The 27,784-nt window shown below is 42.1% G+C and overlaps 1 protein-coding gene across 5 annotated transcripts in view; it reads left to right on the top strand.

Annotated features, from left to right (window-relative positions):
- ATXN7L1 (ataxin 7 like 1) overlaps positions 1–27,552 on the top strand; it is a 104,737-nt gene extending 77,185 nt beyond the window's left edge. For all 5 annotated transcript variants that reach the window (XM_072342192.1, XM_072342188.1, XM_072342201.1 and 2 more), the window contains 8 exons: positions 3,687–3,970; positions 8,132–8,214; positions 9,042–9,298; positions 11,901–12,093; positions 13,256–13,377; positions 16,744–17,680; positions 22,127–22,201; positions 24,900–27,552. In XM_072342192.1, coding sequence (XP_072198293.1) covers positions 3,687–3,970; positions 8,132–8,214; positions 9,042–9,298; positions 11,901–12,093; positions 13,256–13,377; positions 16,744–17,680; positions 22,127–22,201; positions 24,900–24,941 — 1,993 coding nt within the window. In that variant the 3' untranslated portion in view covers positions 24,942–27,552. The remainder of the gene's footprint in view (positions 1–3,686; positions 3,971–8,131; positions 8,215–9,041; positions 9,299–11,900; positions 12,094–13,255; positions 13,378–16,743; positions 17,681–22,126; positions 22,202–24,899) is intronic.
- The last annotated feature ends 232 nt before the right edge of the window (positions 27,553–27,784 follow it).

Genomic DNA, 27,784 nt, shown 5'->3' with positions numbered 1-27,784 from the left:
CAAAATGGTGGAAAATAGAAAAAGGTAAACAGTAAGATGATTGTTAGTAATAGTAATGAAGAAGAGTTCATCATTAATAAGAACAGCCCAGGTACTATTTGTAAATGGCGTTCTGGTGCCACTTGTCTCTCCAGCCTGTTCCTTTCTCAGAGGGCTGCTGCCCTGGGACCCATGGGCTCTGGCTGACCTGGACGGAGCTGTCCTGGCTCCAACCTGGGTGCACTCCCTGCAGGATATGGGTGCCCTGATGCTACAGGGCAACCACTTCTTCACACCATGGTCCTGAGGCACTGTAGAACTGGGGTAAAGAGCTAGAGGGTCCTGAAGGTCTTTTCTGACTTCAGTGATTCTGTCATTCTAAGCTGAAGCAAGTCTCCTTGACCTCCCTCCACAAGGTCAAGCTGCTGCCTGCCAGAAAGTCAGAAAATGAAGGAAATGAGATGGAAATTTCATGGTTTTCACCAAGCGTGGTCTTTTTGTAATAGGATCACAGAGGTATACCTGTGCGTAATCATTTATGATTTATAGTGTCATTTATGGGGATCTTTTTAATCATCCCTTAGTCTTTATTTCTTTGTGTTTAGGGAATACCATCATTCATACAAAAGCTGAGAAAGCGAAGCTTGTCAAGATTTAAGGATATTCCTAATGCAACAAAATTCAGCAGAGTTATCTTGGGCCACATATTTGTTCCATCTTAGAAGCAGTTCCAGATTGCAGACTAGAACAGTGTTTTACAGTTCCTAATGCCTGTGAATTTTCTTAAGAATTTTGAAAGATGAGTTGAAGAGGTGGTGAGATTTTAGAGTGACTGTAGTAATAAGTGACTCCCCCAGCCCAGCAAAATTACATTAGAACATGGAAAAAAATATGTAATAAAGCCCGAAGAAGGGAAAATGCAGGTAATAAGGAGACACAAATACTGTGGCATGCTGTAACTGTTTTCCTTGCTTAGGAATGCCATGACAAGCAATGACTTTGAACTGAAAGAAATTATCATAGGTTACTGAGGAGGGAAATACATCCTTGTTTGAAGGAGCTTTTATTTAATGTGCATTTAAGAATATGAGAATCCAGAAGGAAACCAGTTATCTAAGAGAGTGAGCTTTTGAAGCTTGACGTGGTGAAGTGCTTTCTGTAGGCCTCAGATCTGCAGCCTTTTCCTGGTTCCTTTCTAATTCATGGATGCCAGTTTTGAATACTGGTCAACCAAACTGGTAATCAGATTCCAGTATCAGTATAACGGGGTACGTGAAAAGCAAATCTGCTTCTTAATCTTATTTGCTATATCCTTTTATTTCAGTATGAGCACAAAGCCCAGTAAAATCTCCTATTGTTATCCACCATGACCACTAAATAGTTTTGTCCTTATTTTCCAGTATGTTTTTTCCTGTGTTTTCCCTGTTTTTTTCGTGTGTAACTTGATGTATTTGATGGCATATATTTCTTCGATTGAATGCACGTTACCAAACAATCTGTGCTACTTTCTATAACTGCCTTTTGTCTCTTCATTACTCGCATTTCCCTCAATCCCGATGCCATCAGCAAATTATTATCGATAATCTGGTGTTTATTTCTAAAAGCCATTGAAGTTTTCAGATTGGATGGTGGTGGCTGAACATCCCACTAGCGGACACGCTCACTGAAATCCCCAACTAATTTTCAGTTGATTAACATTTGCTTTTAAAGTGCTTTTACTTGTGTTTTATAATACCTTCTGAGAGTTGGCACAATTTCCCAGTTGTCTTTGTCAGCTTCACTGGTAACCTCATCAAAAAGTGCAAGCAGAGTCCTTTTGCTAAGATGTGCTTTTTAGTACAACCACATGAACAGATTGTTTATCAGTTTGTTTTTATTACTTTTTCCATTATTATTTCCGAGATATTTTTGCGTAGGTTTTCAGTAGGTTTTCAAATATTCCAATATTCAGTTAGAAATAAGCATCTCTCTGTTGTTTTTTTTTCAGGCAGCATCTTAGTTATTGTATCAAAAAACTCCTTTATCCAAGTGACGTGCATTATCATAATTCATTCTTATGATTTTTCACATCTCTGATAACCTTTAAGACTGTTGTTGTTGTTAGGATTTCTCTTGTAAAGGGGGGAAAAAACACAACTGACACAACAGGTTAATACAGATCTTTTTCTCCTGCCTTTGGCAGTCTTCCGTACCTTCATTTCTCTCATTTTTATGGATTGCCAAATGCCCTTCCTCTCTTCCTGTTGTATTTTACTTTTCTGACTGTTTTTCTGACTGCTGCAGCCATTGTCTTTACGAACAAACTCTGTGTACAAAAATTGTTTTTTAAATATGGTAACAAATGAACTTTTTGAAATATTCTCACTTTTCAGTCAAAGAAACCTGGTTAGGAAGGGGATCTCTCTTGAGCCATGAAGTGTTAATCTGAGCATTTGTGATTTATTGACCTTTTTAGTCACTGGTGGTCAGTCACAGTTGCTGTGTCCTGAGCAGCTTCTGGTTTGCAGTTCAGTTATTGATTCAACTTTCCTTGTGCTGACATGAAACGGGAGTTCTTTAAGGTTATGTTGCCCGCTTACTTTCAGAAAGACAGAGTAATTATCATTTGTATCTTCCAAAATCTGAAGTAATTTGCTGCAGGCTGCATGGAGTCATATACAATGTCTGTCTTAAAAATATCAAAATATTTAAATTGTTTTCTTCCACGTTGCAGTGAAATGCATAAGGAGTAATTGCACCTGTTCTCCATGCTGACTTGCTGGTCTGTAACAAAAGTAAAGCCAAGCGTTGCTCCCTTGGGCTTGACTTGCTTTTACTCATCAGCCCACGTGTGTTGTAGGACTCGCTTTAAGTTTTGTGCTCTGCAAAACAGATAAAACTTCCTTTGCATTACCGGAACAGTGGATCTGCTTGATCTTTTCACTGTGTTATCAGCATTTGAATTAAGACCTTCTGCAGTGCTCATTTAATGAGTAAGTTCAGTTGTTTCCATACTGACCAGCACCTTACATCTTTCTGTGGTCAGCTCTGTGTTCTGACCAGCTGACTTCTGCACTTACGACACAACAGAGTATGGCAGTTTTTTATAATTCCAGCTGCAAATTTGCTTCTATACTGAGAACGTAACTTAGTGTCACAAATGTGCTGCTGCAGTAGTTACGTGAGGCAGAGGTTCATTTTAGGAATGTTCACTTCATTGAGGATTATGTTACTTTTTAAGGGGTTGCTACTAAGATTTCCATGTTCAAGATCTCTTTTCTCCTTGTTTCCAGACCTGTTATGCTATTCTGAGCAAATGAAATGTTTTTGTTCTAAACCATTGGCATTGGTTAGCACACTACTTCATTATTGTAGTGAACGTATCCCCAGCCTGCTTGTGTTAATAGCTGAAGAGTATATCCTTAAGGGGACATATGTTATTGGCACCAAAGAATTACTTTGTTTATGAGTAGTGGGGAAATGTATCTTAGAAAAAATACTAACAACTTTGTTTGCGTGATTCTTTTCATTGCCAGGCTTTAAAAATGGCTGCATTGTAGAGGTTCGATTGAATAAAAGTAGTGAGTAATGATATTAAGTATTCCGTTTCAGTCTGAAGATGCTGTTTCAATTGCACCAAATTCTTTTTATCTGTGGAAAGGAGTTAATGAAGCGTGCATCTGTGATACAGAAAAATGCATCGTGAACATTTTTCTTTGGTTTTGCAGTGTTCCTGTTCCAGTAGTCAGTCTAGAGAAAATTCCTAACCTAGTGAAGGCAGATGGTGCCAATGTTAAAATGAATTCTGCAACCACTACCACCATCACCTCCTCCTCAGCCTCGTCATCCACCATACCTGCTCCAACCTTGGTTAAATCTGGTTTGACATCCAAGTCAGTGCCGCCGTCGCCAGAAAAGATTCTGAACGGCAAAGGAATTATTGCTCCATCAATAGACAAGAAACACCAAAATGGCACTAAAAGCAGTAACAAGCCTTACAAAAGACTTTCAGGTGAGTAACGTCGTAGTTCACCTTTTGATATAATCCAGCTTTCATTGCTAATATTCCTGTAGCTCAGAAATAATGTACTACTGAAATGCTGTGGCCTATTTTTGTTCTGATCTTTCTGCTGGAAGTTGCCAGTTTACACGTAGGAAAAGAAAAGCTTTCAAACTGGTAGCACGTAACAGCTGTTTTCAAAATACTCGTTCCATTTAACTTGAACATAGGGTGCTTCGTGCATTTCTCAATTGGCCAGCTGGCCGAGTGTAGAATTTTAAGGAAATAAAGTCATTAAAGCAGAAAGATGGAAGGCTTCTTCAGTCTGTTGTGTAATATCAGTTAATTTACAACAAAAAACAATATTCACAGGCTAAGTGACTTCAGTACAACCATGACCAAGTTGCGCAGCTTGGGCTTTAGGACATGGGAGTTATCCATCAAGTTGTAATTTTCTTTAACAAATACTGGAAAATTCTAGGAAGATGATGGGGATTTGGGGGAGTTAGGAAAGTCATAATTTTCCTCCTCCCCTTCTTCCACTGCAGTTCATGTATGAGAGCAGTAAGAAGATGGCAGTGTGGGGCCTCTGGTTTTTTTTGCAGGAGGGGTAGATGGTGGGGTTGAGGGATTGGCATCAGGAGTTGAAATGCCCTGGGAGGGCCTAGTCAGTGCAGCATTGAGGGCACTGGGCCCTGTGCAAATTGTCACCACGTGCAGAATCGCCCCATGTGGGAGGGCTGAGGGGCGGTTAGAAAGTTTGCCATGCTTCGGAGGAAGATGTTTTTCCATGGAGCTCCCCAGTGGCGACCTGTGGCTGCTCTTGGGCCTCAACAGCCGAAAACATATTTTTGTTTTGAATCAAAAGAGGAAAAAAAGAGTGTTTTGATGCTTGGGGTTTGGGGTTTTGTTGGGGCTTTTTTTGTTGTTGTTGTTGTTTTTGAAGGAAAAGTAACTGACCCAAGTTTGCTGCTTTAAAAGCTGCGCAGGGTCTATTCAACTGCTGGCAGTACTTTGTGATTTGGGCAGGAGCTGCCTGTGTGTACTGAAAGGCTAATTTGGCTAATGGCAGCATGAGCCACGTTGGATTGTCCGCTTGACAGAGTTAGTTCAAATGATTTCTAAATGTGCGCTGGTTATGAACCAAGTGTAAGTGTGCAAGATAAATGCTTTCTTTTCCAGTTAATGAGTGTGTCCTATTTTTGACTGAATATCACTTCTATTTTATTTTTTTCATTTTCTCAAATTTGGCAGTGAGCTCCGTGGTACTGCTACCATGGCTCGGATCCAGAGCAGAGAGAGGTATTTGCTAGGGCTGCGTGTGGTATGGAAGGATGCCATCGCCTTCAGGGATCCAACACTGATTGCTTTCTTAACTAGTTAAAGGTGGCATATGAGAAAACAGAGCAGTTGTTCATGATAGCATTCCAAAAACTAAAAAATATTAAGAAAAAGGAACTGGTTAGGCTTTTATTAACGATTCACTTGCAAAGATCCAGTTTGTTATTCCAGTAAAAACTCAGCGTAATGTATTCTGCAGTTAATTTAAAACACTGGTTTCTTTTTAACTGTTATTTCCTTTAATGTTTCATAAGCTTAATTTAGCTAATCAATTAAGTCTTCTTACTCGGGCAGCTGAAAGCAGTACTGATGTTCCTCATTTCTCCGTGTGCCACTGCAGCAGTGTAGGAGATGCTGTACCTTTGTTGTACAAGTGCTTGCTGCAGTATGCTCATAAAGGGGAACCATTTCTGTGGGGCCGTCCTTCAGCTTGCTTGCCTTGTTCCTTGGGGTGACTGTCATTAGTCTGTCTCTGAGCTTGTCACTCTCTGATTTCTGTATGATAGGGAAAGTTTCAGTGCTGGAAATTTCCAGTCAGCCTGGCACACTGCACTGGACCATTTGAGCGCTCCGATGGGCCTCGGTTTCCTTTCGTAAGATTAAAAAAAAAAATACATAAATTGATATTGTTTACAAACTCTCATTAGCAGATTTGGAATCCATTAAATCTTGCTTCTGCTGCCTCACATGCAGCAAGGCGATAAATTAGTGGTGATGCAAATAACAGAAGTTCTGTGAGCACTGTAAATTAATTGCCTGTAGATTGTGTGTCATTATGATGGATTCCACTCCGTTATTATACCGAACTGTGCAGAGGTTGAGAAAAAGATCTTGGAAGGTCAAGGGGATGATTATTTTAGCTTTTCTATACATTTCATCCATTTTGTGTTAGAAGAATGAGGAGATTTAGGTTTTGCTCCGTCCTTCTCTGTGCAAGTGTACAGCTGTTAATTTGTGAAGGCCTGACTGGCTTTACATGTGTTTTCTTTCAGCAGCCTCCGTTTTCTCTTGTACCATTTCCCTGGCTGTGGCTGACGGGGTTTTCTGATTGCGGTGTTTTTTTGTTGGTGACGGTTGGTTTGTTATTTGGGTGGTTTCTTTAATCTTTGCTGAGGCCTGGTGGTTGTTTAGGTGAGGAAGGCCCCTGCGCCTTTTTGGAGGCATTGTCTTGGTGAGAGAGAGGAAAGCAGCTCCCTGACCCCCAAAAGACACTGTAGCTGCCAGGCATATGTGGGACACTTTTCTTTGGTAGCAAACTGGGAGAAAAAGAAATGTGTTTTTTTATTGTTGTTGTTTTTTTAATATCTCCAGTTCCTGTTCTCTTTGGGCTGAAGTTAAAAATACAGCTGCCCAGCTGAAGCTAAAAATATCCTTCCACCACCTAGAGGAGGCCTACGAGCATGCTGGAGGGGGACCTTTCTACAAGGTCATGTAGTGATAGGACCAAGGCGTAATGGCTTTAAACTAAAAGGAGGGACATTTAGATTAGCTGTATGGAAGAAATTCGTCGCTCAGAGGGCGGTGAGGCCCTGGCACAGCTGCGCAGAGAAGCTGTGGGTGCCCCATCCCTGGAGGCACTCAGGGCCATGCAGCAGGTTACATATAACTGCTAATAATTTTCGTACCTGGAAGGCAAGAGTTACCATATGCAGGCCCCTCGGACTCCAATTTTTCCTGTTGCACTGGCTGTGACATTGTCCTGATGTACCAGAGATGTGAATTGCTGCCTTCATCCTAGCTCTGATTTGTCAGTGTTTGTTTACAATGAATGTTGAGGTCCTTACATTAGTTGTTGTATTTAAGTACGGGTTGTTTATTTTTATCCAAATATAACACAGTTATATAGTGAAAAAGGACTTTGGCAACCAGTTATATTCCACAATCAAGCAGAAGCAAACCAGCCTGCCAACTAAAACACACCAAGTCTACATGTGTAAAGATGATGGTGGATATATTTTTTTTGCATAAATTAATAACTTTACGCCCGTGGATTTGTTATAGCACTGTAGTGCAAAACCTAGAATTATATGAATATAACTTAAAGGAGGTGATGCTATCTGTGGTATACAAATGCTGAAATATTAACGACAGTGAAATATGCAAATGTAGCACATTAAATATTAAATGCACATCTAATGTTAATCATAAGTAGAATTCAGATGAGGCTTTATTTTCATGATCTCGTCAAACTTTAAGTTTTGTGCCTCCATGACTTAGGGAAATAAGAATTAATGTACGCTTTTCTTTATACTTCCTGAAGATGAGACAGATTTAGATGAATTCTGTTTTTAGCATGTCACTGGTAATTTTGTGTTAACGGTTTAGACAACACTGGTTGTTTTTCAGAGTTTCAGAGTATGTCGCAGTAAGGATGTATAAAGCACTGTGCTATTCGGTCTGTATGTGTATTAAGTCAAATTCAGAGGATGGGTTTGCAAATGTGTTTCAAGGCAGTCAGTGTTAGAGTGTGAAATGGGAGTTGTCCCTGCCCTGTACCAGAGGGTTAGAACTTGATTATCTTAAAGGTCCCTTCCAACCCAGACCATTCTGTGATTCTGTGAACTCCTCGGGGTACGACTGGGTTACGTGTCTAGACCACTCTGCTGAGTTCAGCTCCATAAGCAGATTTACTCCTACGAAATCTGTGACAGAAAAAATGCACAAGTGGCTGAGTGTGATGCACATGGCACCATTGTGGAGCACTGGGGTTGGGAACAGCGGTTTGGGCTGAGCCTGGCTGCATTAAGTATTGTCAGGAAAATATGGTGCTCTGGCTGGAATTCCTGAAATAATCTACTTTTTCTCCTTTTTCCCTCCACCTTCGTCAAACAGAAAGAGAATTTGACCCAAATAAACACTGTGGAGTTCTGGATCCTGAAACAAAGAAACCTTGCACAAGATCGCTCACCTGCAAGGTATTTTTCTTAGAAGATAAAATATCAGATGCTTTGTAATAGTTTAAATCCTACCACAGTAGTTTGAGAGGTCATACCTGCTCCTGTCTTACAGACAATGGGTATGGTATTCAGACGCTGTCTTCAGGTAATTCTTTTGAGTAATTCAGTTTCTTTGAATCAGAGCATCTGCATTATTCTGCTGATATTCCTAGAGATGTTTTTTTCTTGTCATTTTGTTATGCGGAAAGCATTAACGTATCACGTAGAAGCACAGAAGTTATTTTTAATGCTCCCTTTTCAGCTCATGTGTGCAAAAATGCTGAATTACAATCCCTTGAGTAAAAATTTAACATGATTTTCATGTGAGAAATTACTTGGAGGCTTCTCTTTGATAATGATGGGGCTCGTTAAAAAGTAGCACCACCGTAAGACGTTTATAATGACCATTTGTATGTGTAGCTGGTGCCTGTTGGTAGAGGTGATCAGTTACATTTGCTTAAAATATATTCGCATTTTTCAATCCAAAGAAATCAATTTTTCTTTGTAAGTTAAAAGCCATAATGACGTTACTTCTTAATATTTTAAAGTTATTGGAATTACACTTTCTGTCTTGGAAAAGGTAAGTCAATAGATTCTATTATGAAGATTGTTCAAGGGTAATTTCTTAAGAAATGACTTCATAAATTATCAGAGATAATGTGGAGTAGCAGCTTTATTTCCATAGCTGAGGCTGAAGTTGTTTGAAGTAGATTTTTATCTTTTAGAGTTGTGGTGTATCGGAAGTATAGAGGACTCATAAACAATGTCATGCACACACAAATGCTTTTTAACCACCCTATTTTTAGACTCATTCACTTAATCATCGACGAGCAGTTCCAGGCCGTAAAAAACAGTTTGACATCCTTCTAGCTGAACACAAAGCTCGATCCAGGGAAAAAGAAGTTGCAAAAGACAAAGAGCATCCACCATCGGCAAGGGAAAGCTATCAGAGCCAGCCCACACCAGCACAAGACTCTCTGTCAGGATCTTCCGTGAACTCTGGGCAAGAATCTAAAGTAACATCTCCTGCAAAATCTAGACCACCAAATTCTGTACTTCCAAGGTAAGCAGTTCTCCAGGGTGAAGTGTTGCATTCTGGAATTGCTGTAAGAAAGGAGCTAGTCCTTATACGGCTTATTTTATAAACATTTAGTGTTTGGGCCATTGCGTGATAAGGCATACATTCATGTAAGCATTTCCCTTAGCAGTACAGAGTAGAGCACTCTTTACATTAATGTAAACCCACCTGTGGCAGTGTGTGGTCTGGTTGGGACTGAGGTGAGCAGGTGGTGTCTGTCCTCTGCTCTGACGCTCACACCAACAGCATTTTTTGGCTAAGATGGTCGGTAGTAACAAAGGAAGGGTTATAAATGAGTCATTCTGACACATTTGGAAGTGAAAGTTTGCTTAGATGAATTGAGATACTGCTGGCAAAATTCTCTGCAGTTTATGGGAATGTTCTGTGCAGATACGTCACCAGCTACATCAGTGGAATGTCTCTGCAAGGTGTGCTTCCATGTAGATGGCAGTGTAAGCAGCAAGGTCTTGAACCCATCTGTCCGAGGCTGCCCGTGGTGTGTGTGTGTCTCTCACCACTGTGGCAGTTTTTCTTAGAAAGGACAAAATCAGAAAGACAGCGTAAACTTCCAAAAATAGACCACGCTGAAATAATGGAGCTACTGAATTCTACTTTACCCTCTGGGAGACTTCCCATTTGTTTCATGTGGCTGTTTGCTTTAGGAGTGCGTTTTCAGGTACTCCTATTTTTTTCTGGAGTGGGTAGAGTTAAGCTGGCTGGTTTCGTTCATGTTAACATTGTTTCACATGTTGTATCTCTGCAGAAGTCTTGGTCAGACTTAGGTACTAATTTTTGGTCATTTGTACAAGTTGTGTCCCTGTTTCAGGGTCTTACCTCCAGCCCTACAGACAGCTGTTCCCATTTTTTTCTGTGCATTCATCAGGTGACAGTGAAGTTTTATTCACTCAGTGGCAGAGGTGGATCTCACAGGGCTTTGGATGAATGAAGGAATAGGAAAGTTGATGAGAATTCTGGGTATCCTGTTAAAAGGGTGGCCTTACACAGTGCTTACGTGCAGAGGAGCACAGAGGGCCAGGCAGGCATTTGTTTTAGTAGGTGTCACAGTCAAAAAAATAAAGCTGAAATGCGGTTCGGTGGCAGCAGAAGAAATTGCAAAGAAAAGGTAGTGATACGCAAGGAGAAGGATTTTAGCAGTCATATGTTGTGTTGGTACGACTTACACTTCTGTTTCTGCTGCAGTGTCTCTGTTCTGTCATCTTTCCTGTTTTTGCAGCAGCCGTGCCAGAGGAAAGCCTTGCTGCCTGCTGTGAGTCAGCACACAGCCCGCGGCTCTGCTGGCAGAGGTTACATGGCTGCTGCCTGCTCCCCCAGGCAAAGTTTGCTGGTTGCCCTAAAGGTGGCTTGGCCTGACCCGGCCATCTCTTCCTCAAGGCTGAGGAACACTCACACAATCTATTCCAAGCACCAGCCAGCAGCTGCAGCAGTGATTTCCAGCTGTTGGACATCGTTGAACAATCCCAGCTCAGTTCAGGAGAGGGCACTGTCCACAGGTTTAAGTGGCTGATAGCCCAAATTCACTGGATGAGGAAGGTTGTTTGGAGAGCTTGTTTTTCATCTTCTGGTGTTGCTCAGCACGGGTATCCCCTCTGGCCACAGAGGTCCACACCTCCCAACACCCCTTCGCATTTGGTTTGCTTCCACACTAATTTGACAGACATCGTTGTGCCCTGTGATACAGAGGCATGCCCGCATTGTTTTATAGGATTTTACGCAAAGGTTAAAAAGAAAAAGCCCTACACGCTGTAGGGTCCTCCCAGTTACTGCACATACTGAACTGGCTGTGGAGGGAGTAAACTAAAAACTCATGTTTAGTATGCACGTTTCAGTAAGAAATGAATGTGATAACTGGACACTTGGGATTAACCAAGTAGTGGAGTAATGAAGAAAGGCTATGAAGAAAGGCTGAGTGAAGTGGGTCTGTTTAGAAAAGAAGACTGATAGGGGATCTGATCCAGGTCTATAAATATCTTAAGATTTGGGGGGCAAAGTGGTGAGGCCAGACTCTTCAGCAGTGTTTGGAGACAGGACAAGGAGAAATGGCCAGAAACTGGAGCAGAGGAAGTTCTGCACAAATGTGCACAACAACTTCTTTATGGTGAGGATGACGGAGCACTGGAACAGGCTGCAAAGAGGGGTTGTGGAGTCTCCTTCTCTGGAGATATTCAAGACCCGCCTGGACGCCTATCTGTGCGACGTGGTGTAGGGAGCCTGCTTTGGCAGGGGGGTTGGACTCAGTGATCTCTGGAGGTCCCTTCCAACCCCTATGATTCTGTGATTCTGTAATGGTGCTTTGTGGGAAAATTTTACACATCTATTTTTGTTTGCATACATAATATATTTTGCATCTGTCATCAAGATCTTAAACTGAACTTTATGGCGGATTTAAAATTTCCAGCAATACAAAGATAGTTTTGTTGATGTCAACTTGGGGATAACTGGTGTGTTCTTGCAAGACCAAATGTCAGCTGCTCTTTATCCTTTACTGTCCTTCTCTCCATGGTCATTTCTGGCATAATTTACTTTGAGGTTTGAACACTGGTGATTTAAATGTATCTTCTCTTTCCAGACCATCATCTGCCAATAGCATAAACAGCAACAGTTCTTCAAACCACAGTGGGTATGTACCAGAACTGCCACTGCCTTCCATGGGAGGAGATCTAACTAGTAGATTGTCCAGTGATGAAGGAGAAGTGGACGGAGCTGAAGAATCTGAGAAATTAGACTGTCATTTTTCTGGACACCATCCCAGACCTCTCGGGGTATGTGTCTCTCGCTGGCATGCCTTGCTGTTACTCTTAAGTAGTTAGAGAGGGGAGGAGAGAGATGTGCTTGGGTAAAAATGCAAGGAATGGGGGACTGTTCTGAGTCTGTGTTGCATTTGGCAGAAAACTGTGGTTTGAATGGGAGCAGGTAGGAGGAGAAGTCTGGTCGTTGCACGTGATAGTTAAACATTGCCAGGTTCTGGGATGGGATAAGCAGTAGAAAGTATATTTCTCCTTCTAGTTTTCTTCTCAGTAGTCTGAATTAAGCATAGTTCTGCTAAACTGTAAAGTTGCAGTGTTTTAAATGTGACATGAACAGACAATTTGTTGTCATACGTAGTTCCTATGAAACTACCTTGGGATTGGTTATAGCTCTGAAAATCATATGGTAGTGAAAAGCTATTACGGTACTCGTTGATCTTTGTAGTATGCTATGAAGCAGTAATTAAATATCATTTATGTGAGTGTATGCGGACATAGGAGCTATTGCTTCATTCATCTAAAAATGGAAAGTAGAGCACAGCGTAGCCCATCTGCTTTGGCAGTGGCTTAAGAATGTGCTTCTCTGGCAGCTGTTTTTGTCTCCCTCCCATGCTAGTAGCCAACTGTACTGTAAGTAGTCAGAGAACGTTGTGTCACTGGATCTGCAGTGTGAATTTGTTGACGCCGTACTAACCAAGAAACAATGGGAGAACTCGCCAACACCTGAGCAACTGTTTGTCACAAAGATCAAGCCAAGGAGTACAATCAGTGAAGACTCCATTTCTGTGTTTTCCTTATGCAGAATAAAGCTAGCACTGTGGTAACTGTAACATTGTCTGTATTCCTTAGAGAAAGGGAGAACTTTTGTCAGACCCCAGTGTTATTGCCAGAATTGCTTCCTTAACTTGGCATTTGTGTTCTTTCCTGGTGACACATAGGTAGGTACCCAACAGTAACCAGAACTGTTAGTGGGGTACAAAGTATAGTGTAGGCAGAAACGTTATGTGTGTATTTCATGCATCATGAAAAAAGTATTTATGCTGCAGATAGAGAGAAGTACCTTCTTAAAGATATTTGTGATACAAATCACAAAGGTGTTGCAGGATCGATAAATGGTCATTCTTTTATAGCATAGAAACTTTTATAATAAACCGCATTGAACTGTCTTTTCTTTCAGTTCTGTTCGTATGGTAGTCGCTTAATGGGAAGAGGATACTATGTCTTTGACAGAAGATGGGACCATTTTCGATTCGCACTAAACTCCATGGTAGAAAAACACTTGAATTCACAGATGTGGAAGTAAGTGGGAGTTTTACACCTGGGACTTTTAACACAGGTTGGATTTGGCCTGGACTTTTATATCTGTGTTACACAGCCTTATCACTGTTTAGACTTTTCTTGGTGAGACTCGTGTTGTGGGTAAGAAATTCAGTACATATGTAGGTCGCTCTGAAAGTAATACCTCCTATTTATTTACATGGAAACTACAGCAGATACCAGAAGCACAAGAACACCATTTGATGGAGAAGTTCACAGCTACAAAACACTGTTTTTCAACATAGTCACCACCGCTTGCTGAGTTGTGTGGATAAGCTGATAGAGATGCTCTTCACATCACGGTGTGACGGCTGTGCACCACCATCTACAGTGGGGCTTGTCTTTCACATCACTGTTGCCGTTGCTGAAACACACTACTCACTGCCTCACTGTGCTCACATCCAGTGGTTGTTCTCCATCAACATTTAACAAGTGTCAGTGAACATCAATGGGTGCCATTTTTTCCACATGACACACCTTTGCTTCATACACACTTCCATGTCAGACCTCATTCTGTCGGACTGCCCCTGTGCTGCCATCTGCCGTGCAGCAACAACACATAATGGGATGTTGGTGGGAAGGTTCAACCTCTACTGCCAAACCACCATTGTCTGCCTCTGCTGTCATAGGCCATTGTAATAAAATAGGAGGCATTACTTTCAGAGCGGCCCTCATGTTTGCTAATGTGTAAAGGAATGTGGAAATGTTTAGTCCACAGTGCCTTCTGGAGTCACCAGCATTAGAGGTTATAATTCTCTGTTTTTGACTTAGTACTGAAGCAGCTCTGTGTGACGTCTGCAGGTTGCAATCACTATATGCTGAGGTTACATAGAAACATTGAAATAGACAGCTCTACAAAATATATATGTATATCTTTATATATTTTGAAGAGGCTCGTGGGATCTGCAGTTGTGATTGTTTTTATTATTATTTTTTATAAATTCTGCAATGGAACACACATTTTTCTTCCAGTGTAATTACTTTGAAGTGCAGTGTTTCGTGTCGCTGTTTATTATCAGGGCTGTACTATATTCATTGGATGCCAGCCATTAGATGAACAAGGTTTGACTTTTATTTATATTAATTACCGAAGCACTAAACCTTGGCTTGTCGGATTGACCAGGCAACTGGGTGATAACGGTGCTGCTGTGCTTGGAGGCATCATTTGGAAATGAGCGGGTTTGCCATAGAAGGGCCACTTACATCTCTGTTTAGAGACAGATCGTACTTGGTGCAGAAGGGGTTCCTCTTTTCTGCTTCACAATTCTGGCTGTTAACCACTGCCTGCCACCTTCCACAGATAAAACTAATTCTGTTTCTATGAATAGGAGAAGTAAAACTTGTTGTGTGTTGGCTTTGTATGACAGGTGAAAAGACATTCAGGCATCTGAGGAAGTGTCACCAGGCATCCTTCCTTTCATGAAAAACTGAAATAACTTCTGCGGTGGTTTTGTTTTACAAGAAATAAGCAGGCCTCATCCTGCTCCCACTAAATCCAATTGTAAATGTTTTCCCAAATTCTAGCTCTTAATGCGGTCTCTAATGTTTTAATGGATTCCATCTATACCTAATTGGTGTCCCATGGAAAGCTGACAGCGCTTAATCCTTTTTGTATCCCACTGTTGTCCTCCATCCTCTGGACTGATCCTTTCCTGTCCTCCCCAAGCAGGGCTGTGCATAAAGCTGTTATGTTTTAGTGGAGCTGGTCCAGCCTTAGCTGTAGCTCATCCAGCTGAGCCTAAAGGTAAAAGGGATGCGAGGCCATATTTTGAGAACAACATCTACAAAGTGATTTTTCCCCCTGGTTCTCAGTGTATTTTACAAAGGTGGGTAAGAATTATTGGCTTTTCTTTAATAGTAGACTGAGGGATGGGCCTGATAATTGCTTTGTTCAAAGCTCCATAGGAAGTCACTGGCAGCAGGACTTTGCTTATTTCTGTGAGCGTAGTCTGTGTGTAAACCCTTACTCATTTCTGTGCCCTGTCTGAGAGTCCCTACAGGAAGAATAGCAGGAGAGAACCCTGTTAATTAGGATTTGACTTACGGTAAAACAGCAGAGGATTAATTTTGTCATAAACCAAACACTGCGCTGTTTTATTGTGCTTCACTGAGGGCAGGCGTGAGTCTTCAGACTGAAGATATGTCAGTACTGGGGACTAACAAGGGCAGAATTATGGTGCTCTGTGGGTTCTTAACAAAGAGGAATAAGATTAATAGTCTAAATAATGAGAAAAACACATGTGATAATTTTCCAAGAGACATTATGAAAGACTCTTTTTTTTGTTAACATGGGGCTGGATAAAGTAACAGGCCATGTGCTGTTGGTGGAAGAATAGAAAGGAACTTCAATAAATTCTACTGATTTCACAGGCAATAGCATTAAATTTTATTCTCTGAATACTATTCAACTAGTCATACAGTTGACTGAGTGTTGTTTCAGGCTCTGCCAATCTTTCAGTATTGGTGAAATGAATTAACTAGTTAATCCTGTCTAACCAGCTCCCACATGGGCTCCTGGGAATGGTACTGCATTGAGGCAAGGATGAGCCATTGACCCGTTCCCTCCTTTTTCTCTTTAAGCTCAGTGATAAGTAATTCACAGACCCCAAAACTGATTCATTTACTGCCCTCATGGGTCTGATCTGCGCTAAGGTTAATTTTGTAACTGTTCTACAGCTTGACCTTTCAGGCAAGACTCATGCAGTGAATGAAGCATGTTGTTTACTGTGTTTATAGACTCCAATGTCAGGCATTTCAGACCTCCTCCCTTCCCTTCTCCTCCCTTTTTTTTTGTAAAATAGATAAAAAGTGAGCTTCTATTTGTAAGACAATGGTTAATTGCAGCACTATATATGGAATTGGACATCGGTGCAGAAGCTCAGCTCGGCTCTGGTTTAATAGTGGAACTGCACAGTTCAGGGGTGATGTTCCATGCACAAAACATTGCGCTGCATAGATCTTCACCTAAACTTCTTCTGTTACATCTCCAGTGCCTTCCTGGAATGATGTGCCTCACCTGAAAGCGTGTCCTTAGGAAAACACTTAGAACATCGTAGGACATCTGAACACACGGAGCTTTGTGACAGGCCTTTGAAGCTTAAAAATTAAAAAGTCAGGAGTGAAAGTATTTTTAAGCTGGTGTAGAATGTGCAACTTATTTCAAACTGTGAATATTAAAGTATGGCTGGTTGGCGGAATAGGAAGCAAAACTGAAATGAACCAGGTTTGCTTTTTTTTTTTCCTGTCCTTTTTTAATAAGTTGGCCTTTTCCAGGAGTCGTTGCGTATCCACATTGATCAGATGGAAGTTTTATATGCATCTGAATCTCTTTTATTCTTTCCCATTTAGGAAGATCCCTCCTGCGGCAGACAGCCCCATGCCTTCTCCAGCAGCACACGTCTCCACTCCCTTTCCGGCGTCCGTCTTACAACCTTTCAGCAACCCCAGCGCAGTATATATTCCTTCAACGCCTATCAGCTCGAGAATCACTTCTTCTTACATAATGACATCAGCCATGTTATCGAATGCAGCCTTTGTGACGACATCAGAGACGAATTCTATTGTGTCACACACTACAGCTTTTCCTCATGTGGCTGCAAGCCTAAGTATCATGGACTCGACCTTCAAGGCGCCATCAGCTGTGTCACCAGTGCCAGCAGTCATCCCTTCCCCTTCCCACAAGCCATCCAAAACAAAAACCAGCAAATCCTCAAAAGTAAAAGACTTGTCATCTCGGAGCGACGAGTCTTCAAGTAACAAAAAGAAAAAGCCGCAGTCGTCATCATCCTCGTTATCTTTGCAGACATCTTCCTCGTCTTCATTTTCAGGGTCCCACAAAAAGAACTGTGTCCTGAACACCAGTTCGACTTTGAACTCCTATCAGGCTACATCTTCCTATAACAGCATGTCTGTGCACAATACAAACAATGGAACAAGCCCACTCAGTGCCAAATTGGAGCCCTCAGGACGGACTTCATTATCAAGTAGTTCAACAGACTCAGTGAAACACATGAGCATGGTAGTAAGCAGTATTGACTCTTCTAATCTGTCTGTACCTTCTCTTGTGCACCACTCAGGGGACCACTCCCTGGGAGCACATAATGCAGTGTCTTCTCTACCCCTTTCTTTCGACAAATCAGAAGGAAAAAAACGTAAAAACTCTAGTTCTAGTAGCAAAGCCTGTAAAATCACTAAAATGCCTGGTATGAATAGTGTTCATAGAAAGAGCACTGCCAACCTTATTTCTGCGGTGCCAGATCCAACAAGCAGCTCCATCTCTCGGCAGGTAAGGGACCCTTCCAGTTATTTTTTTGCAGGTCATGTTTGACTTACTTGAAGTAATCCATGAACAAGAAGTGGCAGTGTTTGCTTCGGGTTGTTTTTCATCAAACAGCTGAATTTTGGGGTTCCTACAGAAATGTATTTGTATTTGTTTTGTACAAACGTGCCGAGGGGGGCGGGGAGGGAGGAAAGGGGTTTGTTTTTTTTTTTACTGTCTTGAAATATTTTAATGAGGATTTTTATTCAATTAGTAAAATAGTCATTTGTAAATTTGAAAGTAAAACTCGATGTCAAGAACAGATAAGTATTTCTTAGAAATCAATTTCCGATCTTAATCCTCATCTTTCTGAAATAAATTGTGTGTCATTAAAGCTGGGAAATAAGAGTCAACATTTCTGTTTTTCCCACATTTGTTGCTGGTTCGTTGGTTAATGTTAATGTTAAACCTCATTTCATTTATGCAGAGTGCTTACATTTGCCTTTTCCTGTGGGGGAGGTCTGGGGCACGTGACCTCAGATGTTGTTTCCTGTTTGAAACGGGGTGAATCAAGAAATTAAGATCTTAACCAGATCACCTTTCATTGACGTTGGGTTCTTTTAGTGTGAACGCCTTCAGAATATTGAAGTCGCTGCAGCAGATAAAGTTCCTTCCTCGTCACTAGCAAAAGGGCTTTGGCTTTTCTTTCAGTGATTCTGTATATGTACAGCAGTACGTGTCAATTAGATATTGCTGAGAAAACTGCCAGTGCTGTCTTCGCTATGAGCTTCTGGTTAATTCTGCCACTGTGTCCGATGCGGAGCCATGCGCAGAAAACAAAGCTTGCTTTGGCCTCGGGGAGACAGAGAACAGGGAACGTCAGAAAATCCAGAGAAAGTAGCTTAGGACAGGTTTGTTTGTTTCTGAGCTGTTGTGAAACTCGCCTTTCAGAAGGATGTTGTGCATAAAGTGGAATTTGGAAATGGAGAGGGTAGTGTCTGGGACAAGGCAGTCCAGGGGGAACAGCAGGCAGCAGTGGAAGGAGGGAATGAAGAAATGCTAAATGTGGTGTAGCTGGCAGAATGAAGGCCACAGAATGGCTTAAGATGTTTGTTTTCTCCTTCCTGCTTCCAGTAGAGGTGCAGCTGAGATTATTCATGTGGCATTTAAAAATGGGCCACGGTGCTGTCGTTCTGTTTTAATCCCTTTAAGATAGCCCTTCATCATTTTAGATGTGTCTTGAAATCAGAATTAGTCTTTAAGTCACTGAAATCAGTGGAGAATGCTGTAAATTCATCGTTCTGTCACACAGCTGATGTATGAATATACCTGTGCCTAAGAGGTGAACTTACCCTGAGATAGTGTCTCAAGTGAGAAGGAAAAGTAAGAGCAGGCTGTTACTTTGGTGCAAATACTGGCAGCAGAAAATGGCTTGCATCGTCATTTCACGTTATGTAAATTGATCTGTAGCTGCTGTAGTCCAGAGAAGTCTTACAAATACATGCAGTGCTTGGAGTATATGCGATATGTGCGTATCTGAGGAGGTCCCAGGCTCACATTCTGAGTCCCTTAGTGATTGGGTGTGTGCCTGTGGGACGCTCCTGTGCTGGTGTGGGATGTATTTCAGCAACTCGCAGGGTAATGGCAGTAAATAAACCATCAAGGGTCAGTCAGAGGCCCTTGTTGGTACACAGTTAGTTCACACTGTAGTTGTCCCTTAAGGAAAGTGTTAGATATGCATAATGATGAGCAGTAGATGTATAGATGTATGTGTGCATATACATGTGTGTATGTAGAAGTCACTCGTTGCTGCTCACGTAGCTGTCCTTGGAGCAGCACTAGCTGTGCAGTATAGGAGCGAAGCACAGCTGGCTGTTTCAGCTGTCTGGCTTGCAGCTTTGTGACAAGGATGCTGAATTCCTGCTGTTTAATTGTGCCATAAACAAATGAAACCTGCACCCTTAGAATATTATGTCCTGCATGTGGGAATACTAGAAGTCTGGAGGATGCAGCACTGTCAGCCAGCTTTAAGCTGTGCTGCTTTGACTTGCCGTGCACTACAAGTGCAATCGCGGTAAAAATTCCACAAAAAATACAGTGTTACTTAAAATCTTGTTCCTGCTCCCTGATGTAATAAGGAAAATTAAATTAAGGAATTCAGAACACAGGGAAAAGCTCAACTGACTGCTGATAAGCCCCGGGTTTATTTTTTTCTGATTTAGTTGAGGTCTCCTTGCTAGATAGTAGCTGAAGTGCTGAGTGCCTGGCTTTGTAGTGGAGTTTATTTTTACAAGGAAGAAGGGATGAGCCTTGTGGCCTCAGCCTCCCGTGTTAGGGATGGTTTGTGCAGCACTGCAGCCCGGCACAGCTGGCGCTGTCTTTGCACTGTCTTTGCGCTGCCTTTGCTCTCCTCACGGCAGCCTGTGGCTGCTCGGCCTTCGTGCGGCCCTTCTGCTGAGGAGGGCGGCCGGCAGCAGCCTGCGGGCACTCAGCCCTTCGTTGGGGCAGCAGGGCGGGCGGCTCTGGGGAGGTGGGCTGTGTTCCACACGTGATGCCAGGATCTCTGCAAGCCCATTTCTAGTGAGTGTTTTTCCCATTTAAAAGATGGAGCGTTTCTCCTGTGAGGAGAGGTTGAGGGAACTGGGCTTGTTTAGTTTGGAAAACAGAAGGCTCCGGGGAGATCTCCTCGTGGCCTTCCAATATTTGAAGGGAGTGTATAAACAGGAGGGGGAACGGCTGTTTACAAGGGTGGACAGTGATAGGAATGGCTTTAAACTGGGACAGGGGAGGTTTAGGTTAGATATTAGGAGGAAGTTTTCCTCTCAGAGGGTGGTGATGCACTGGAACAGGTTGCCCAAGGAGGCTGTGGATGCCCCATCCCTGCAGGCATTCAAGGCCAGGCTGGATGTGGCTCTGGGCAGCCTGGTCTGGTGGTTGGTGACCATGCACACAGCAGGGGGTTGGAACTAGATGGTCATTGTGGTCCTTTTCAACCCAGCCCATTCTATGGTTCCATTCTGTGTATTTGCACTGTACTGTGCAGGGATCTTAAGAATATTGTCACAGTGGATATAGGTAGGAAAAGTTTGCAGGTTTGCCGCAGTGTTTGGAATAGCTAGGAAAGATTTTACAGGACTGTGTGTCTGTTCAAGATCGGCATATTGAAGAGAAGCTGAATGTGATGCACTGCTGTCTAGAGCTGTGATGTTCAGAACAGGCTGAGGGGGAGCTGGGTGGGCAGGGCTGCCCTTCATTCTTTGTGCCATTGGTTGGAACTGCTCTAGGAATCAGCTGTACACAAAAGCACTGCTTTCTTCTGGGGAGGGAGTGAACAGAGAAAACTCTGCTGAGCGGTCATGAGGTGGGGCAGGTGTATACAGGGAGTCGTAGGCTGCTCTTTAGTGTATGTGTGACATGGAAAATAACAAATGATGCTGCAGAAGGGAAGGAGAAAACTGATGTTGGTGACAACTGCCGGCTGCTGCCTGAGTCCCATCAGTTCAGTGAGACACTTGCAGCTGCATTTCTCACCGCATTCAGATGATGGATCCTCGTTACCTGTCTGTCAGACAATTAAAGTTGCTGTTACTTCAGGTCCATCACTGATGTGGATAACTGCTCATATCTGGTCACTTGTCCTTTGTGAGCAGGTGTCCCCGGTCAGTTTTGGTTGGTCCCACAACCCCTTTGATTCAGTAGCTCTCTTCCCTCTTGTGCAACAACAGAAATATCGACCGTGTGTTCATGGGTCAGTGCAAAAAGGTCTAAAGTAGACTGCTCCTGCACAGTGCTGTAACCTTCCGGGGATTTAAATGCACAGATTGAATTGTGCAGTATTCTATTTAAGCACTTCTAAAATGTATCTACACGTACTAATAATGTGCACTTATTCCCAAAGAAATTCTGTGATCCAGTAATGTGGGGCAATTGCGCGTTCAAACCTCTGGAGTCTGATTCTGCTGGTTGATCTGTGCTTCTATGGGCAATGCAAAACAAAGACCACGCGGAAGAAGATGCAGTAAGGCAGGGCAGGCCGTGATGCTCGGCCAGCTGCTGTGAAGCCATGTGCCCCAAGGGGTGGGCAGGGGCTGGAGGAGGAGGGCTCTGAGCGCTGTGCTGTCATTTGCTGGCCTGCCGACACAGCAAGTGTGGTGAGCACACGAACCCGCGCTCCTGGCCACAGAGGTGGGATTTTACAACCTGAATTCCACCAGAAACCATTTCTTAATGTTTTTCCTAGTCGGTGGTAGCATTGCCGTGCTTTCCGAGAGCTGATGTAAAATAGTGGCTCTGAGAGATAATTACGGCTCTGAAGAAGTATTTTATTTTTATTTTTTTTGTAATAGCAAAATACCTGCGTTCCAAATGCAGATCAATTAGTGCCACTTTGCTCAGGAGAAGGAAAGCCATTACCAGCATCTGCATTCAACTGACAAATATGTCTCTCAATGCTGCTCAATTAATGTCTTTCAGATTGGAAAAAATAGCAGTGTAGCTTTGTCACAATCCAGTCCTTCGAGTACATCAAACCCAGTTCACAACAGACAAGTAAGTTGTTTTTTTAAAAGTGCACTTAAATAGTTTGTAAGTGGTGATTAAATATTGTCTATTGCAAAGCCTTGAATTACATTTTCTTTGTAAGTGCAGTTATTTACAGAAGCTTTCTTTCAGTGAACTAATATTAGATTTTTTTTCCTCTCGCTTAGTGTTTTTCCAGCTATTTTTCCCTCTGAGATTTATGAATAACAAGTTCTCTGCTTGTTTTCCACCACCTGTAATATGCTTCACGTTGGCTTATCCGATGCCCACTGGCTGTTGCTTTGGTGACACAAAAGCAGCAGCAGCAGCAACGTGTCTCCACAGGATCCAGCTAAGCTAGCGTGTCTTTTCCATCCTGCTTCCCCTGCCGGGCGATGGTATGGCAAAGCCCCAGGCCGGCACAGAAGGGACAGTGTTGAAAAAGAAGCAGGAATGGAAATGGGTGAAGCGAGGGCAGAAACAGGACAGGGAAGGCAGAGGACTTGATTGTTCAGAGAAACTGATCTGTGAGCGTAGCTTTCTCAGACTGTGAGGAATCCTCAGCGCTCCCACCGGGCCTGTTTATCACACAGGCTGCTGGTCAGGTAGTTGTAGTAAATTCTGAAGGTCAGCTCTTTTGCGTTTGACTCTCCAAATTGAGTAATCTATCAAGAATTCATTATCGAGATCCTTGTTGGGAAAAAGGTTTCCACCTCAGCAAGATGTAACCACAAGTAAACAGAAATGCCAGCTCATTTCTCTGTTTGACCAGTCAGCATTTTAGAATCCCATATGCATTCTGAGTACTCCACACTGTAGTTGTTCTAGATGGTTATGCTGCTTAGTTTCTGCTCTGTAGGTGCAGCACGAGAACAGTAATTATTGTGGTGGTGATAACCCACAGCAGCCTCACCATTAAAACATGTTCTGAGTCACTCACATCCCGAGATGAACTGCCAAAAGGTAAAGCAGTTCCGCCCCCCACACCCCTGGTTCTGAATGCAAAGGAGTGTACGTGTGACAGCGCTGCACTGAAGGGAAGTAAGTCGAGGGTGTCTTCATCCCACAGCACTCGTAGGGACCGGCATGCTGCTGTATGGGACGCCATCATACAGCTGCCAGTGACAGACATGGGGTAAAGCTCATCTGAAGTGTAAAACTGATTTTGTCTTAGCCCCATGCTGCTGTATGAGTATAAAACGCACCCTGCCCAAGCACACAGCGTGCTGGGATCTACTGCCTGGATCCTGTGAGGAGAACCTTACTGGATGAAACATTAACTTTGTGGCAGCTGTATACAAACAGAGGCTACTGCTAAGCTTTTTGGCTGCCTGTTTCCATGACTTTATCAAAAATAGAAGTGTTTGCTTGTTCTAAGCCCCACAGACTGTTTGGTGTTAAAAATACATTGCTGGCAGCTTAGTAGCTGAGTATGGAGTTCAGAATACAAATACAAAGGAAAATGAAGATCTGTTAAGCTTTATTAAATATTTTGTTCCTGGCTTTGTTGGTTTTTTTCTGTGTTAATTCTGACACAGATGATAGAGCCATGACCGCCTGTCTGGTGCTCCCCACTGCCACACCAGAGCTGCTTTGCTGACAGCTTTGATTCTCCAGTCTGGTGAAGGAGTAGCCTCTAAATAAAACTCCAGTCTGAAGCTGAGCTGTACTGTTTCTTTATAAAAAGTGTTATTAATTAGGTAACATAAGTGGATCTGCAAATGTGTTCTTTGGCAGTCAGCGTACCACTGGGGCCTGAGAGAGAGCTTTTAATATTAGTGCTGATGTAACCACGATAATCAGAGTCCAAGTGATGCAATGTCAGTGGGCAGAGAGAACGTTAGTTGCTACACGGACTTCTACAGCTGGAAAAAAACAGGCACGTTTTCCTGAGTGCAGGCCTGGAAAGCAGGCAGGTGGGGCGTGCTGTTGTCAGTATTGCTGTGTGGGACCGGTGGGCCCACGGTGCCTGCCGGGCCTGCTGGCTGTCACCCACTGTGTTAAACTCGAGTCCAGCTCTCACGGGTTGTTCTCAATTTATGTTTGCTTTCAACCTTCCTGCATCTATTTGAGAACTGAACAGGGGCTCGTATACACAAAAGAAGTGTGCCTGTTTTTCCAGCTGTCGTTGATTTAATAAAAAGTACTTCTTTTCCTTACAAAATCTTCGCCATTTTTAGTAAATGTAAATGGAGTTATAGTTTTACAGTCGCATTCTTTGTGCCCGTAGATGCAGACTGTATGTTTAAGGCTTGTTTTATCGTTCTTAATCTATAACTAATCAGTCTTTCTGTCTTCATAGTGCTTTTGGGTGCCTGCATGTGTTGATATTTCATAGAGCTCAGCATACAGTGGTTCTTAAATAACCGGCAGTTTTTACGAAGGGAAGGTGCCAGTGTGTGTGCTGGAAGGGGTTTCCTCAGGCATGGAGACATGCTGTGCAGGAGAAACCATTCTTCAACGTTATTGTCTGATTGCTGCTCGTATTTTTATCGATACTCTGAATTAACGAACGTAAGATTCACCAAAGCGTATTAAAATCAGAGAGTCTCAAAAGGAAATACCCAGATTATTCAAAGCAGCTCCTTTTCTTAAAGGTCTAATGCAATCAGTAAATAGGGGTGGACGTGAAATGAGTTCCTGGTTTGAGCTCTCTCAGATGCAGATGTTGTTAAAGCATTATGTACCAAGAGATGTTTTCTGAATCTGAACTTGGTTTCTCTTCTAGAAGACATCAAACCGGACTGGTAGAATAAGGACTCTTCCATAACACGGAACAGGAACCAGCCTATAATCTCTAGCTCTCAGCAGCCCTACTCCACAGGGTTTTTCTTTTTCTATGACCTGCAGATGGATTTAACCTTTTATGAATTTGTGGTTTTAAAGAGAATCAAATTTACAGAAAACTGTAATAGTGATTTGTTCAGTTTTTCACTTGTATTTGCCACTGATCTGTGCGTTCTGCTTGGTTATGTTTCATGCCTTTTCAAGCTGTTAGCGTTGCAATGCTCCCCTTGTTTCCTTACCAGAATGCAGTGGACATTCCAAAAACAAAGCAAAACAAAAAGATCACGATTTGAATTTGTTTAAAGGATCTCTAAATCTTTCTCTTAGAGTAAAAATTGCAGTAATTCTGTATTTCAGCTTGTCCCACGGATAACTATAGAGTGCATTTCTTGGTGACTCGCAAACAGCTGGGGCACTGCAGCCTTAGGGACTAACCCTGCCTGGTGCTCTCTACCTACAGCATTTAATGATTTCAGTGGGAACTCTGAGCCTTCGGCATCTTCCGGGATCGATCGAAGCGCGGAGGATTTTTGCACCCAACTGTAATGGATGTTATCAAAGGCTCAACACGCGAAATCCCCTCGGAGGAATTCTAGACCCTTAAGATAACAGAACTTGATAACTTCAGTAAACGGTTTGGGTGTGCGAGGACAGGCGTTGAGCAGATTGGCTTGCGTTAATAGAATTGCACTGACAGTGTTTCTTATAGGATTACTGCATCATTTTGTAATAACATGCAGATTTTCTAATCAGGAAGCCAATGCTGGGTATGAACAATGAAACAGTAGTACAGAGGAGCTGATTTTTATTTCTACAGTGTTAAAAGTGCACTTATATGCTGGTTTATTTACATCTTGGGGAGAGGCGAGAGACTGCAAATAGGGAGATTATTACTACTTTCTTTTTTAAAAAAAGAAGGCTTAAGGTAAATTTTAAGACTAAAAATGTTTAAGCAATTCTAAGCGAGGCTAGGCCCTTTGAGAAAAAAAGTTTAGAAATATTCTTAAAATAAATTTTTATAGTGTTAATTTTGTAATAATTTATGTTTTGCTATACTTCAGAGCTAACTGACCGTATAGTTTCAGAAGCAGTGTGAAACTTAGGAAAGTTGAAGCAATGTTTATATTTTTAAGATGTTCTTTGAATTATGTTTTTATTGTACATTTCTTCAGACTGAAAAAACGTGTACATATCTTTGTTATTTTTGCACAATTTTTGTCTCGTTCAGTTTTAGGAGCAGTGCTATGTTGATTTTTTTTGTTTTGTTTTGTTTTAATTTATTTCGAGTTCTAAAATTGCAGGAGTTTCTCAATCTCAGTATCAAAGTCATCGTCTGTAATCAGCGAGCGGCTGTTTGTGGCTGTGGAGGGCAGAGGGTGGTTGCGAGGCGCAGCGCTCAGCAGTGGGCAAGCGGTGCTGTGCTGGTGGGCGGGGGCTTTGAGCTCCTTCCGCGCCTCTTGGAACTGGGAAGCTGGAATACGGAGCCTGTCCTTTGAATGCTGCTTAATTGTTTTGTTTCAACCGGCTCACAGCTGACAACACTGGGGAACGTTAAGCGCCAAGTAAAACCCCCACAGTCTTTCATCGTCAAATAATCATTATTTAATTACAAGTATCGGGAATTTCAGCCTGAAAAGCGAAATGGAAGCAAACGTTCGAATAAAATGGATATAAACTGGACCAGCCTATAATGCATTCTTAGTGTAGCATTCACTCGGTAGTTCTTTTTCGTTACCCTTTGCCTGAAAATTGTGATTTGTTTCCAGCAATAGAGGCTCAGAAGCTTTGGTTGTTACACATACGCAATGCATAGGCCCGTCAGCCATAAAAAAAAAAGCGACTTGGATAACTTGTATGCCTTCTTTTGTATCGATGTAACAATTGTAAATAGTGCTGATCGACCTTTGTAGAGAATAGTTTATACAGCATATTCTATTATTGCTGATTCTCAGTGAACTATTGTTTTAAAAAAAAAAAAGAAGAAAAAAAGAAATTTTTCTATTTACACCTTATATTTTGTTATGCTGTCGACCCATGGCACTTTAACAAAACTCTGTGGGTTTTGCATAGCTGGTCAGTCATGGGATATATTAAATAAATAACTGTTGTTGCACAGAAATGAATTTGCACCTGCTATATTGTGCTTTCCTACTACAGATTTTAGAACCTTTTCCAGAAGACTTTTGAAGAAAGCATGTCCAATCATTCTGAGAAAGAAACGCCATACTTGTACAGCCAATTTCTTTTCTACGACCCATATTTTGTAACACTAAGTATTTTCATTCTTTGTCCTGCACCTTTATGTATTAGCAGTATCAGATAGAATCCATTCCATGCTTGTGATAATTGTAAGCGGAATCAATGTCTAAAGTAGGTGTAAATAGTAAATTCTATGGCTTACAGTTTAAAAAAGGAAAACCAGAACAAACATGTATCTGATTGATACTGCCATGGTTCAGCACCGGGCCTGGAGATATTCTCTAGTGAGCGATTGTATTTTTGGTTTTGTTTTTTTGGTTTTGTTTTTTTGCTTTATTATTATTATTATTAATATTTTTTTCTTTTTTTTTTCTTTTTTTTTCTTTTTTTTTTTTGTAACATGGCTTTGTAAATAAAATAATTTATATGTTTGTAAGAAACAGCTGAGTTTTGCCATTATTTCCTTCGCAGGGCAGAAGCAGTGTGCGTTGCAGTGTGCGTTGCAGTGTGCGTTGCAGTGTGCGTTGCAGTGTGCGTTGCAGTATGCGTTGCAGTATGCGTTGCAGTATGCGTTGCAGTATGCGTTGCAGTATGCGTTGCAGTATGCGTTGCAGTATGCGTTGCAGT

The sequence above is a fragment of the Excalfactoria chinensis genome, chromosome 1, assembly GCF_039878825.1.
Source record: "Excalfactoria chinensis isolate bCotChi1 chromosome 1, bCotChi1.hap2, whole genome shotgun sequence".
In the NCBI taxonomy this organism is placed as follows: domain Eukaryota; kingdom Metazoa; phylum Chordata; class Aves; order Galliformes; family Phasianidae; genus Excalfactoria; species Excalfactoria chinensis.
Note: the sequence above shows the minus strand (reverse complement) of the source record. Positions and strands in the feature narration are given on the sequence as shown.